The 15,241-nt window shown below is 34.9% G+C and overlaps 1 protein-coding gene across 2 annotated transcripts in view; it reads right to left on the bottom strand.

The window, feature by feature from the left end:
- Positions 1–253: 253 nt before the first annotated feature.
- LOC143405136 (rho GTPase-activating protein 29-like) overlaps positions 254–15,241 on the bottom strand; it is a 60,790-nt gene continuing 45,802 nt past the window's right edge. For both annotated transcript variants that reach the window (XM_076863490.1, XM_076863492.1), the window contains 8 exons: positions 13,355–13,453; positions 11,715–11,854; positions 11,006–11,194; positions 10,384–10,521; positions 5,986–6,218; positions 4,189–4,516; positions 3,950–4,058; positions 254–1,826 (listed from right to left, as the gene is read on the bottom strand). In XM_076863490.1, coding sequence (XP_076719605.1) covers positions 976–1,826; positions 3,950–4,058; positions 4,189–4,516; positions 5,986–6,218; positions 10,384–10,521; positions 11,006–11,194; positions 11,715–11,854; positions 13,355–13,453 — 2,087 coding nt within the window. In that variant the 3' untranslated portion in view covers positions 254–975. The remainder of the gene's footprint in view (positions 1,827–3,949; positions 4,059–4,188; positions 4,517–5,985; positions 6,219–10,383; positions 10,522–11,005; positions 11,195–11,714; positions 11,855–13,354; positions 13,454–15,241) is intronic.

The following is a 15,241-nucleotide window of genomic DNA, read 5'->3' on the forward strand; positions in this document are numbered from 1 at the left end:
AATAAGATCATTATTTATTACATAATAAATATAATTTACAGTATACTAATAGTGTAATATTATTTATTATATTATTTATATAATTTATATTAATATGTAATATATAAAATATATTATAATTATTGTTTATATATAATATTATATTATTATATTATAAACATGTTATATAATACCATATATAATATACAACATATTATATGTTATATATATCATTATAATATAATTTAAATTATATAGTTTAGTTATATCTTATTTGGCTTTAGATGGTTTTAATAAATTTGATAGTTTTTTACTCCTTAGCTTCATTTGTACAAATTTTTATTTTATGACAGTTCCAAACTTTTTGGTATTTAAGTGCATTTTCTTTGTATAATTTAACTGACCACCACATGACAATTAGAACTATAGATTTGCAAACTTTTTGGACATTATGTAAATATTAAAAAGTTAGGTGAATTGCCAATTGAAAAATAAAAACTTACATACTTACTATAAACACACAAGTGGTCAAAGATGTACTATAAAACTGTATGGGAAAACATATTCATACGCAATAAAGATCTTTCAGGAATTTGCATTCAGAAACATTTTATAAATAAGCACTTAGTTTTGCTCCAAAATAAAGCTGATTTTCTCCTAGTGCACCTATTTGTTGAGAACTATAGGAATGCATTTAAGTGGATAATTTTATGGGGAAAATCATTTGAAATTTAAAAAATGCAATACTTATTTTATGCAAAACTTCAAAAACACAAAATTTAAGGACAATTCCAGTGAGGCACTACCATTCTATATAACTAAAACACGACCTATTCTATATGACTAGCAAACACCATACGAGAATAAAAGGCAAAATACACACTTTGGCAATCCTATACAAAAGGGGTCCTGTCAAAACATTCTTTCATAAAATAAACACAATATCACAAAACAAAAACAACAAAATAACAAAAAGAAAAACTGAATTTTACAACCCTACACAAATTGTGGGATTTCATCTTCAAGGTCTTCAAACTGTTGCATTCGTTTTAGCCTGGGTCTCTGGCATGTTGGATTCACGTCAGGCAGGCCGTGATCCTCAGAGTTCTCTTTAGGCTTACCACCTGGCTGCAAAGGACAAGCTGATGTGCTGTCTGAGTCTGCAACTGATTTCTCCACATGACTCAGGGGAGTACGAGCTGTGCTAGGAGGCACTGCTGTTAATGGTGAAGCTGGTCTCTCCTCAGTCCCCCTGACGTTGCTGGTCAGGGTAGGTGGTTTATAAAATGTTGTCCAGTGTAGGGGCTGTAGTGTTCTGGGTGCTCTGGCAAGAGCAAGAGGGCAGGAATCGGAAGACCGTCTCTCTGACACCTCTCTTGCTGATATGGCTGGTGTGTTGGGCTGTGTGGCACTGCTGGGATGGTCACCACTGACCCTGATGCTCACTGCCACTTTTTCCTGGAGTGCACTAGGCACAATCATCGCAGTCTTGGCAGTTAAGTTGTTTTGTTCACATTGCTGTCCCCGAGTTTTTTGTAGAATCTGCTGATCAAAACCATTAAATTTGGAACAAACAGTAGTAGGGGTATCTTTTCTATAAAGTCCTTCAAAGGTAGGATTCTTGCAAAACTTGTCTGAATTGACATTTCCCATATTTCTGCTGTTTCTCTCAGTAGGAGGGCTTGCAAGAAGTAATCTATCTACAGGCAAACTTACAGGTCTAATCTTGGTCCTTGGCAAATGCCTCTGTATATTGTTTGTTGCCCTATCAAATTTCAGAGCAAGTGGTTTAGTGGTTCTACAAATATCATCCATCTTTTGGGATGATGATTCAAGTTCTTTGTTATCTGAAAAAGAAAAATTTTTTTCACTTCATGGAGCTCGGTTAATAAGGGAGTGTGGTTAGTTATTAGTGGGCACACTCTCAAAACAACACATGATATTCTCAGTCATCTATGCAGAGGAATTAACAATTCATACAGCATTAAAGGCACATTTTGAATTAAAGCATTACTTTTAAAATTTTATCTAAATCAATACAATAAATAGCCACAAATCACATCATAAGTTGGTTAAATAAAACAAAACAAAAAAAGACTTCCTGAAGTAATATTTTTTTAATATACTATTGATGAATGAATATTTGCTAGGTTAGGATTGTCCTGATTTCAACAAGCAGACACTGGTAACCTCAGAACAGTTACAGTATTCTATACACCAACCAAAGCCATGCCCTGAATCCCAAGGACTTTTCCTATCACTTCATCTGCTTTCCAGCTACATTCTGTCCATACTGAGGGCACACACCAGAGAGGACATAGATGCTCTCCCAGCTGATCCACTAATACATGGCAACATCCATTGGTCTCAAATTAAGGTTGAAGAGTTGTCAAAACTGTCATTCTGCTATTGGTTCTGGTGACTCCAGATTTACTTCCTTATCTTTTTCCTCTAGTCTGGTCCTAAGGTCCCTGTTTTCTCATCTAGGACTCTCAGCTCCTCACACTGTCTTTGCTGCTTTTACCCCAGAAGCTCCTATTGCTGGAAAGGTGCAGCCCTCTGGCCATGATTCTCCTCTCCCTGCTGAGAAACATTAGATAACTGTGCACCTTGACTGGTCAGATGGCTTTGCCACTGGCCCTGTTCATAGCCCACTATCCTTGTCCCTGCCACCTGGTCCTTCTCCCACATCCTTGGGCAGTGGTTTGTAGACACTGTACTCTTGCAGGTAATCATCTCATCTGACCTCCTTCTTCACCTGAGGCTGCTGCTACCTCTTCCCTGGTTCCCATGTGCTACTATGATTTGCTGTCCTGGGCCCTTCTCCAAGTTGATAGAAGGGAGCTGAGCCATTGTGGTTGGATGATAAGCACTAGTGCATTTTTACAGTACTGCATGATGAAGACTGCAGGATCTGCAGACAGCTGCCTGGGTTCTGGCTCCACTCCTTCTCCAGTTCTGACCTGGGCAAGTCCATTGCACTAGCCCTACCTGCTTTCCTCTGTCAAGAAAGACCCCTATATAGACCTATGCTATCATGTGGTCTTAATAATCTAATAAGGAAAAGGCTTAGAATTACCTGGTATGTAATAAAAACTTGAACACATTAAAAATTATTTATTTTATTACTATACCTAACCAGGAATCCAATTTCATGGCACAGTGAAACAAGGTTAGATTTAGGAATGAGACAGGACTAGGTTCAAATCCAGAATGAACAATAATTTAGGGACATGACCCTTGGCATTATTAACCTTCCTCTGACTGTTAGCCATGGCTTAAATGAGGCCAGTGTTCATAGCACAGAACTAAAAATAAGATCAAATCAGATAAATGCAATCAGTGAGTCCAGTGCTTTTCTTAGCAGACAGGTAATTGACTTCTTTTGTTTTCAGACTTTCTCAGGCTCTACTCATTGATGTTTAATTTTATACATCAAATTTAACACGTATGCCCATATTTTGAAAAAATTAGAATTTAGCAGTAACAAATCGAAGCATTTCAACCACCTTAACAGAAACCATTCACTGAAATAATATCAGAGAAAAACAATGAATACAAGGATTGCAGCCAAGGAAATGGAAGAAATGTGTGCTTAATGTGTTAAAGGTAGGATACAGGTAGAAAGTACATTTAAAAAAAAAAAAAAAAACACTTTAGGAGTCTATTTTTTCGAGTTTCAGGAGTCCAGTTTTTTCCTGCCTTGACATTGATGACAAGTAAAAATGAAAACAAATTTCAGAAAGAGAACAAAAACATTTATGAATTCCAAGATATCTCTTAACAAGAGAGATACAAAGAATGATATTCATTTAAATGACATTCATTAAACTTTCCCAATGCCTAGCAAAGTTAACTAATACAACTTTGAAGTTTGAACTTCCTTCAACTTCTTTCACCTTGGTTTTTAATCCTGGCTTATTTGCAAAGTTTGAAAATATGCAAACATATATTTTACATGACCACTCACCAATGAGACATGCATCACATTTTTCCAATGTATTTTGCTTGCGTTCCGATTCCTCAAATGATGTAGCTGATTCAAAATTTTCACTTTCACTATCTGCAGTGTGGCTATCCTAATGATGCAAGAGAATTTTTAAACTAAAAAAGCAAAACACACCTCAAAATAAACAGTTCAAAGACTGTTAATTTATTAACATAAATATCATAAAGTTTTAAAGCAATTCTATAATGGTTGAAACTTACCTCCTTTGAAGAAAAATACAATGACTTTGTGGAATGTTCTGAGTCTCTTTCTTCTGCTGAGATCACAGGTTTTGAAGGACAGCTTTGATCAACCTGAGGTGAAACAACACCTGTACTACACGTAACATCTTGTGGCTCTAGGGACCCATCGAAGATCTTCAGTGAGTAAGTAATGAGGAACTCTACCAACCGTGCCTGATTTGCATATTCAGTAAGAGAGGAGATGGTGACAGGAGCAGTTGTGGGCCTTGGCCTAATGAGACTTGGTCCAAATATCACCCCCAAGTTTTTGGAGGTCATCTTGTTTTCTTCAGCATGGTCTACAACCCTGAAAAGAACACATAAAGCTGTATGAGATTTGCCTATTAGAGGTCCTTAATGGTAGTTTACTATGAATGGAAGGGTAGAGGAAGCATGGGTTACAGAAGTCAACAAAAATTTGTCAAGGGTCAAATTTGGTGGGTCTAGGTAAAGATACATTTGTTTGATTATAATACTTACCACACACCAAACTGAATTTCAGAGTACTGTATTAGGATAAAATTCATGTAAATAGAAGGAAATATTGAAGTTTTACCAGCAGAAGGAAAAAAAAAATTCCTAAAATTTGCTACATCTTTGTATATGGTATATACTCTCTCTCAGTTCCTAATCCTGGAAACTGAAACATCATCATCAATTTCTCTCTCATTGTCCAGAGTTTTCTTTTTTAAAAAGTATTTTTAGTTATAGATGGACACAATATCTTTATTTTATTTATTTTGATACAGTGCTGAGTATCAAACCCAGCACTTCACATGTGCTTCGTAAGCATTCTACCACTGAGTCACACTCCCATCCCTCCACAGCTAGTTTTCTTTTTAATATTTTTTTAGTTATACACGGGCACAATATCTTTATTTTGTTTATTTATTTTTATGTGGTGCTGAGGATTGAACCCAGTGCCTCACATATGCGAGACAAGCGCTCTGTCACTGAGCCACAACACCAGCCCACACAGCTAGTTTTCTAGTCTAGATGATTCTCTCTCCTGAACATCTCTTTGTTCTACTACAACTCTCGATGTTCTGGCTTTACTTCAATCACTCACTACTTTTTATTTCTATGACTATTCTAGGAGATCGAATTGCAGAAGGCCTCCACTCCAACCCATTTTTCACACTGCTGTCAGAAAGATCTAGTAGACTACAAGTTCTTTAATGTGTACAGAAACAATATGGTCAACTCATCTGCCAGGTATGTAAGGCCCTTTAAAGGGCCCATAGACAGGATAGCTCAGTTCCTGCTACTGCTTGCTGTATTGTAGCCTAACAAAATTATATTTTCCAAATGCAAAATGCTTTCTTGTGTCTCCATGTCTGTTACCCTCTGCCTAGTATGCTCTTTTGCACATTCTCTATCAAATCACCACTCAGTTCTTAAAATCTGACTCAAGGGCTTGCCTCCTCTGCTTTACCCCTAATCCCCATGCAAACTACTTCTGCATGCCTGCATGCTGGGCACAGCTACTAAAAAAAGGATGCTGCTGTACTGTGGTTATGAATAGGTCTGTCCCCCCACAATGATGAGCCTACAAACAGCATAAACCCTGTTTCCATCCTGGTTTCCCCAGCCAGAGCCTGGCATACAGGCAATGTTGGCTGCATAAACATATATTCAATGTCTCTCTTTTCCAATACAGAATAAAAACATCATAAAAATGAAACAATCATTTTAAAAACAATACCACAACAATATAAATGTAATACTATTGCACTGTACAATTAAAAATGGTTAAGATGGTATAAAAATTTTTACCGCTTAAGGTGTACTATGAGGTAATGAAGACTGTTGAAATTTGATGCTGGCAATTGTCTTAGAAGGTCCTTGCTTTTTAGAAGAATTCGGTTTATTTCTATACACATATTTGAGTATTTTTTGTCCTCAGAGTTATCCTTTTTGGTTTCTTGTTCTTCATTAACATGTTGGATCTCTTTTGCAAGGTCCATAAACTCCTTGTATAATCGGAATAAGATAAATGGTTCTGGGAGCTAAAGAAATAAAATTACATTAAAAATATCTTCTACTTTTTTTTTGTTGTTGTTAAAGTCAACTGTTAGTGCGAGTTACTCAAAGGATTAAACCTGTCCCTTTAGATTAACTAAATTTAAACTCAATCTTTATTTATTTATTTATTTATTTTACAGTACTGGGGATTGAACCTAGGACCTCAAGCATGCTAGGCAAACACAATACTGAGCTTCATCCCCAGCCCATAAAACGTTATGTTCACTAGAGATATGATCTATAAACCAAGTCAAAATCTTCACCATAAATTATATTTATGTTAAAAACAAGTTAAAAGATAATCAGTTAAACTCTAAACTTTAAATGAAGTTTAAAACTTTAAGCTTCATCTATACCCTAAACACATTATATTCACATCTGCACCGAAAATAGCATTATCTTCAGCTGTTCTATTGAAACAAAACTAGGACATGAAGTAAAAAAAATGAATTAGAAAAGGGATGAATATTACTGGTAAGGGGTAACAATATCATAGTGCTACATGTTTTAATTGGGCCAGAATGAAGATCAGCACCGGTTAATATGACCTTCAAAAATGAAACTGTCATCATCTTATTCATCGAATTTTGAAACTGCCTGATTTGCCACAACTAAATTAAAAGAAAAAGTTCCTGTAACAAATGTCCATTGCCATAATGAATTTCAATGTTTCTACTGATCTGCAATAGAAAATCCAGTGTACCTTTGTCTACCTGACGTCCTGTATCGGGTGTTGCCCTATGATCAGTTTCTATCTTCACCACTCTGGGATCTGAAGCAAGTCACTTAACCTTTTGGAGCTTTAGGTAAATGAATAAAATGAAGGCTATTCTCTAATACTATTGCAAGAATTGAGCACAGTTTCCCACATGAAAGTCTTGGACACACAAAATTCCTAAAACAGAATGCAAGTTCACAGTGTTGGACCCCATTCATCTCCTCTCCCTGACTGGCTAAAAGAGATAAAGGATGACATATTACAAGACATATTACAAAAGTATCAACTGCTATTTCTCAGTTGAGGGATCTGTAAAACATGACTAAAGAGTTATCAATACTTTCCTGGGCTAACATTGTGGATCCACCAATTTATACTTAATTTTTTTCCCTCATGCAATCCCACTAAAATACAGTACACCCATAAGGACTAGGAAAATAGAGAAAACAAAAAGTAATAATTCACAAGAGCAGATGAACAAGTCCTGATGCAGCAGTTCCAAGAAAGCTGTCACTGAACATGATTTTGAGAATCCTAAAGGGACTTGAACAATCAGTACCAGGTCCTATGATCCTGGGGTAGGGTGCAGGTGGGCCACCTGAGAAAGCTTAGCAGTCTATAAAATCCTGTCTCCACCCCACTTTCTTGAGCAACTTCTTCCCTAAAAATCTGGATACATTTTCTCTGGGCAACGTGACACAGAGTCTCTCTGAATAGGGGAAATGTCGAACATAAGGGACAGAGAGCTGAATATCTGAAAAATGGGTATTTGTTGGCTGTATGCACACTGAGTGCACAGATCCTGCAGTCATCTTTCCCACCCTGGCTCCCACAGTATTGGTACCATATCTTTCCAGGGGGGATCAAACCAGTCCAAGAGCAGGGAACTAGAGACATATAATCAGGCATATCCCCAACAGTCCACCTAGACCACTTTATAGGAAAGGTCAAAGTTTTTTAAAAATCTTGATGTGTTCAAGAGCTTCCGAAGAGATCTTAAGTCCAAACTCTAAAATAACTAGACACCATGAAAGACAAAAATCAAAATGGGTAGAAAAATAACAAACTGAAGGTGTAAAACTATGCTATCAATATGTTGGCCACTAGGGGCTAGGGTTGTGGCTCAGCAGTAGAGCACTGGCTTCGCATGTGTGAGACCCTGGGTTCGATCCTCAGCACCACATAAAAATAAATAAGTGAAATAAAGATATTGTGTCCAATTACAACTAAAAAATAAATATTTAAAAAAATATATGTTGGCCACTAGTTATATATGCTGAAAGAGTACTGGAAGTGCAAATGATCAAAATTGAGATGTGTTCTAAATGAACAAATAGATACCAGATTTCAAAGATTAAGAGCTCAAATGTAAATAAATAAATAAAATATCTCATAATTTAAAAATAATAATTAGATATTCAAAATGTTAAAATATTAACATTATCTTTACCTATTTTTTAAAATTTATGTGGCTATACAAAATTTAATGTTATATATAAAGGTCACAACTGTATTGCTACAGAGGGTTAGAGGCCAAGTAGAGAAACAAAGCCTTACAAAGAAAATCTATGAATATCCACAGGAAAATAGCATGATATAGTCATTTAAAAAAAATGTTATCAAAGAAATAGAAAATCATAATTCTTGAAAATAAAAACATGATCTCAGGAATGAAGTAGTTTACATTAGTCAAGAAGATAAAGCTGAAGAAATGTCTTAGAAAGTTAATTTTTAAAAAAGAAGAATAGAGGAAAGGTAAGGGAACTAGAGAACGAGTATGGGTTATTGAGTATCCAAACAAGAGCTTCAACTAGAGAGTAGTATAAAGACAGAGGGGAAAAAAATGGGCAATACAAATCAAGAAAAGTTCCAAGAACTAAAGCATTGACTACTGACAGAGTTCATGGAGTAGCCATAATAACGGATGAAAAGTTATCCATATCAACATACATATTGTAAAATCTTAGAATAATGGGGAGGGGGAAAGATTCTACTAGCTTACAGAGGCACAAAACAATAGGCACACACAGAGCTGGGAATGAAATAAGGAGGATTCACATTTTAAGAGAACAAAAACACCCATACCTTCACAATTCAGAGGAAAATGAATTTCCAACCTATAATACTAAAACTTCCACACTATCTACACTACTCCATTTCTGTCAAGAGAGTAGAAAAGACATTTATGGATGAACAAGGTTTCAAATATTCAATCCTACTTCACCTTGCTTAAGGACAGACATAACCAAAACAGACTACCCCCAAACAAAGAAAACAGGAGAGGTGTTCCATCAACAAAAGAGAGGAGAGTGATCTCAGGATGACAGCTAATAACCAAATTAAAAGGGATCTGCAAGAGAGCAAAAGAACTCCAGAGAAGGACAGATTAGGATTATCAGCACTATTCTCTCTGTCATTATCTCTTCATTTTCACCCAAGGATAGAAGGCCAACTGGGTCTGACCCAAATCTCTTTGTACTTGGCTCACAACAATGTGCTGATTAAGTTCCTGTAACCCCTCTGAAAGCGGCTGCCTAAAGCCAGCAAGGCCACTTACTTCACCCTACAGGTGTGTGTGTGTGTGTGTGTGTGTGTGTGTGTGTGTGTGTGTGACTTACTCCTGAAAACTGCAGGTATAATAGTGAGAACAGAAAATGACAAAATAGGACAGCCCACTCCCTGACCATATTCCTGCTGGACTTCTAGTATTCACCTTATAGGAAGCCTTATGCCTGATGCCTGATGAACTGCATGGCCATTCCCACTGACCTCTCAAAATAGCTATTTTGAAACATCACTGAAGTCAAAGCTAGACTATGATCTAGATACTGTACTACTTATTGAATATTCCTAACAGTGTGAACACTGGCCTTTACAGCTACATTTATGCTTTTTAAGTTGGCATTCTAAAATTTAAAGGAACAAAAACTTAATAAGTGTTATTTATTCCATTATGTTTAGGAAAATGTTTATCCCTTTAACATGGTTAGGAGGACGTCCAAGGTGAAGTTGGAAGGCTGCAACATGGAAGAGGTACCTGGAAGACTTGTACAAGGGATAGTAATATTTTATTGTCTTAAGTGGAGTGATGGGAAATGAATTTGGCTTTATTATTATTGTTCTTTAAACTGTTTGTACATTTTATGATCTGTGTATTAATAATGAGAAAAACTTCAACATGGGAGAATCAGTGGAATGGAATAGGGGAAGAAGGGGGAAGAAAGGGGAGGAAGAAAGGGAACTAAAGTGGAGTGAGTCAGATCCATGCATGTATGAAATTGTCAGGATGAACCTAGCTACTATGTATAAATATAATGCTCTTATAAAAAAAAAAGAAATATATCAACATAATCTATGCCATTGAAAATATATGCAATATAAAACATTTTTGCTCTTTTTATTTGATGGTAGGTTTAGAATAAAAACTTTACCTGTCGAAGGTATAATTTTAAGACTTCACAGATGTCATGTGAATTAAATTCTGAAATGTCTACCAAATGCATTCCATTCTCCAAAGCTTGACACAGTTTTTCAGTTTTTGTTTTGTTTCCACTAACACGATAAATTCCCTTGAAGAGAAACAAAAAAATTATGCAAAATTATACTTTAGTACAAAGTCATCCACATCAATATACATATTGTAAAATCTTAGAATTATGGGGGGAAAAGATTCTACTAGCTTACAGAGGGACAAAATAATAGACACATACAAAGTTAGGAATGAAATAAGGAGGATTCATGTTATGAAGAAAACAAAACAAAACAAAAAACCCCATGTCTTCACAATTCAGAGGAAAAAGAATTTCCAGCCTATAATACTAAAACTAAAAATAATAAAATGTAGACATCTAAACATATTTGATGTACCTACTTCAATTTTTATTAGTATTTTAGGAAAAAAAACAAGTTAAAGTCAAATCAATTAACATTTTCCAAATAAATGTGAATAAATTCAGTTATTACAAACTGAGAATACTGATTTTCTTCAAGTCTCCTTTAAAAGAAATCACATAGGCATTTATGTTTTTAGAATTTTAAGAGTTAACAACATACCTGTAAACACAAGGCTCTATTTTCAATCTCTGAGGCACATATTTTGAGTATAAAAGGAATGCCATCTGGCTCCTTTTTTGCAACTTGTGTGAATTCTGCTCCAAATAAGTGTATTTTTCCCAAAAGTTTCTGATGACCACAAATGATAACTAAGTTTTCCAAACATTTTCGATGACAAACAAGGAGACACTACAAGAAAATGATAGTTTAGAAGTGATTAATTCACCTTACATTATTCACAACTAAGCAAATGACAGGCAGACTAATGACAAAAAAAAAAAATTAGTTAAAAAGTATCACTTGTGTATACAATACAATTAACAGCAAAATAAAGTATAAAACCATAGAAGATAAATTGTGGGACTTTATTAAAAATATACTGGTAGAGCCAGGTGTGATGTCATATACCTATAATTCTAGCTATTTGAGCGAATGAAGCAGGAAGATCACAAGTTGGAGGCCAGTCCAACTTAGCAAGACCCCATTTCAAAATACAATTTTAAAAGAGCTGGGAATATCACTCAGGGGTAAAGTGCTTGCCTGGCATGCACAAGACCCCGAATTCAATTCCCAGTACTATAAACAACAAATTTATATATAACAAATTAGGTGTGTGCACACATACACATCTCTTAGTAAGTAAAATCATAACAAAAAAAGTATGTAGCAAAGAAATAAGGGGGTCAATGTGATTCCAAAAAGATCTTACCTCTTCACATTCAACACCTTGGAATACTACAATGCCTTCACAATCTCTGCATTTTGTGGGGGATCTCAATTTTCGGAACTTGTGAGTAACAGCTGCTTTTGACATCAATGTATTCTTAAATGCTCCAAGGGAATTGGGTCCTTACAACAGAAATGTTAGTATATAAGAAGGGTAAAATGACAAAAGAAAAACAAAAATAGACCACATGATATTGTACTTGGAATAATTTTTAGACTTTCAGATTATTCATATTACAAAAGCTATTATATTTTGAGTTTCTAACATGAAAAAAAGCATCCAACGTATAGATCTCTTATAAAACACACACTTTTATTCAACATTTTATCCATGAGTCAAAATCACCATCAAACCCATAAAATAATTCTAAAATACTATGGCATAATGTTTTCAGAATCAGCAAATTTAAGCCAGGCACAATGGTGTATGCCTATGATCCTAGCAACTCAGGAGGCTCAGGCAAGAAAATCACAAGTTTGAGGACCACCTCAGCAACTTAGTGAGACATGTTTTAAAATAAAAAATGAAAAGGCTGAGTATGGCAGCTCAGTGATAAAAGTGCCCTGGTGTTAAGTCCTGGTACCAGAAAAAAAAAAAAAAAGAAAGAAAAAAAGAACCAGCATATTTATACTTTTATTAATATGTCCTTCACCGAGTTGGGAACTATGTTCATAGGTGGCATATAAGTGCTATAAATGCTTCAAAGAAAAACAGCTACATGAAGCTAGTATGTTAGAATTATTTACATTAAGGATAAAGCTCTTCTTAACTCATAATAAAATTATAGGTAATACTAGCTAGTTATATTTTAATATTATATTGGTATCCCAATAATTTGGGAAACTAGGCCAAGACAGATATCTACAGGTATCAAATGTACAAAATTAATTTATGAGAGTCTAATTTGAGTCATTAAGGTAACTGACTTTATATCCTTCAATACCCACAACATTCCTTATTCTCAGGAAGGACACTTAATCTGTTCTTCCTGCTTGGTTTCTTACACTCTTTTCTTTTTTTTTTAATATTTATTTTTTAGTTATCGGCGGACACAACATCTTTGTTTGTATGTGGTGCTGAGAATCGAACCCGGGCCGTATGCATGCCAGGCGAGCGCGCTACCACTTGAGCCACATCCCCAGCCCCACTCTTTTCTTTAGAAGAAGATTTTTCAAATTTTCTCAGGATGCTCCCTTTCAACAATAAGTCACTATATTGGGTTTATGAAAAAAAGATCATACCTAGCCTGCTATTTTAATAACATACCAATGCATTTTAGATCTACTAATTTTGCTGCTTATTCTTTTTCTTTTTTTTTTTAATTTTGTGGTGCTGGGAATTGACCTATGACCTTGTGCATGCTAAGCAAGTACTCTACCATTTAGTTATTATCCCTAACCCTGTTGGTTATTCTTCTATTTGTATTTTAAATAATTGATTAGTACATTATCAACTAATATTTGAAAGTAATTACTAGTATATATTTAAGTTACTATGTGATGCTTTTGTTTTGTACACAGCAAAGTAATGATTCTTTAAAGACACTATCTTTCTAACATCATGAGGTGCTACTACTTCAACCAGTTTAATGGGTTTTCATTCAGGTGAATACAATACAATACCAGCTTCTGAAGGGGAAGGTGGCTCTCTTTCATCTAAATCATCTGCAGAAGACATGGTTCCACTGGATGGAGTTCGTGGAAGTTTTCGATGAAAGTCTCCTAAAAGAAAATTATTGATACCATTATATAACTATTCTTTATAGAATATCAGAAATAGGAAATTACAATATTTTTTGAATCATACAAGTCATACTATTTTATTAGATTCACTGCAAAAATTGGCTTCCATTCTTATACATACTCTAGATAACAGGGAATTCTGATGTTCTTTCATTCTTGGGGAAAAAAGGATTTAACTAAATCTATCTGAGTTTTTCAAATAAATTTAAAACTTAAGAGCATATATTCCTATGAGAACTTACTGCCAACTTCTGATTGAAAGTATTAGAGGTTGTAAGCTTCACAAAGATAGGCAGTATCTGATATTCATGTTCTATATCTAATATCTGACAGTGGCTAGCAAAATAGTAAAGTTGTCATTAAATGTTTATTAAATTATTAATAAATGTACACAATACAATCTGAGGCCTTCTAAAATATACAAAAGTCATTTGAACCTAATAATCCAATGGTAAAATTAAATCATATTATTAGTAACACAGGAGATAGAAGCCAGGAACAACAACCCAGGGATCTCTAGCCAGGAGCTGAAACCACAAGTTCAAACTATGCCAAAGGACACTGCTGTGTATATATCAAAGATGGTTTGGAAGCAGACTGACTAGCAGAGATTTACTCTGTTGAAATTATAAACAGGTCTACAACTAAAAAGAATTCACTTTAACTCAAGGTCTTAATTGTCTTAGCTTCAATTAGTAATACTTTCCATAAATGATGCTAAGCAATACCCTCTTCTCAAAAGGGTTTTTCTGTTCAATATGTTACAGGTGAGTATCTAGTTTTTGCTTGGAATGTGTTCCCAATGACTGAAAAATCACAAGTTCACATGTTCCATTTTAGAACTATTCTAATTATAAAATAGTTCCCTTAAATTATTGAACAGAAATCTGCCTCTGTATGAATACCAGTCTTTGGTTATATTTCTTTCTCACAGGGGCAAACAAGAACTCTAAGTCAAACCTCCTTTCATTTCATTCCATGTCATGTCCTTAAATTTCCTTTTTCAGGTGAGGCATCCCTCAGACTACCCACTTATCATGTGACAGAAATTCCAAATTTTTGCCTTCATCACATAACATTTACAAGATTCCAAATGGGTTAGGGCTTGCTCTAGATTGGGTCTTAATTTCTGGCACTACCTAGAATTACAAATATTCAGTTAAATATTTAGCTTCTAGAATGTCCCTTGAATAGAGCGAGCGGGAAGTAAGAAAGTGGCAGCTGGTGATCAATCTATAAACCCCAGTGCTGCATGGCAAAAATTATAACTTTAAACACAAGTCGTTCATATGAATGTATAAAACTGCAATACATAAAATTCTTGAAAAAATGGCCTCGGAATTTGACGAGGTCAAACCCTGTAACATCCCCCTAGAGTCTAGGAGGAAGGTAGATAGCCAGAAAGGACTACAGCAGTCTTTGGTAGAAGAATGTAGAAATAAGAATCTCCTGAATTTAAATGCTACTTTCTCCTACTAGCTATAAAACCTATGGTGAATTATTCTCTTTAATATTACTAAGGAGGAATTCAAAACATTTCCTCTCTGAGAATTTTGAGACTATTTATATCATAGTACCTTAAAGCACATTTGTAAAAATTTAGCAATAATTTTCATAGGCATAATGGAATTGTTTATTATAGCAATTACTGCAAAATAATTCAAAATACAGATAATGATATTCAAGTTCATAGACTAGGATACAGGAGTAAAAATAAAGGCAACTACTTGCATTAACATAACATGCATGAATTAAGTCACAAAACAG

Source organism: Callospermophilus lateralis, chromosome 7 (assembly GCF_048772815.1).
Source record: "Callospermophilus lateralis isolate mCalLat2 chromosome 7, mCalLat2.hap1, whole genome shotgun sequence".
Classification (NCBI taxonomy): Eukaryota; Metazoa; Chordata; class Mammalia; order Rodentia; family Sciuridae; genus Callospermophilus; species Callospermophilus lateralis.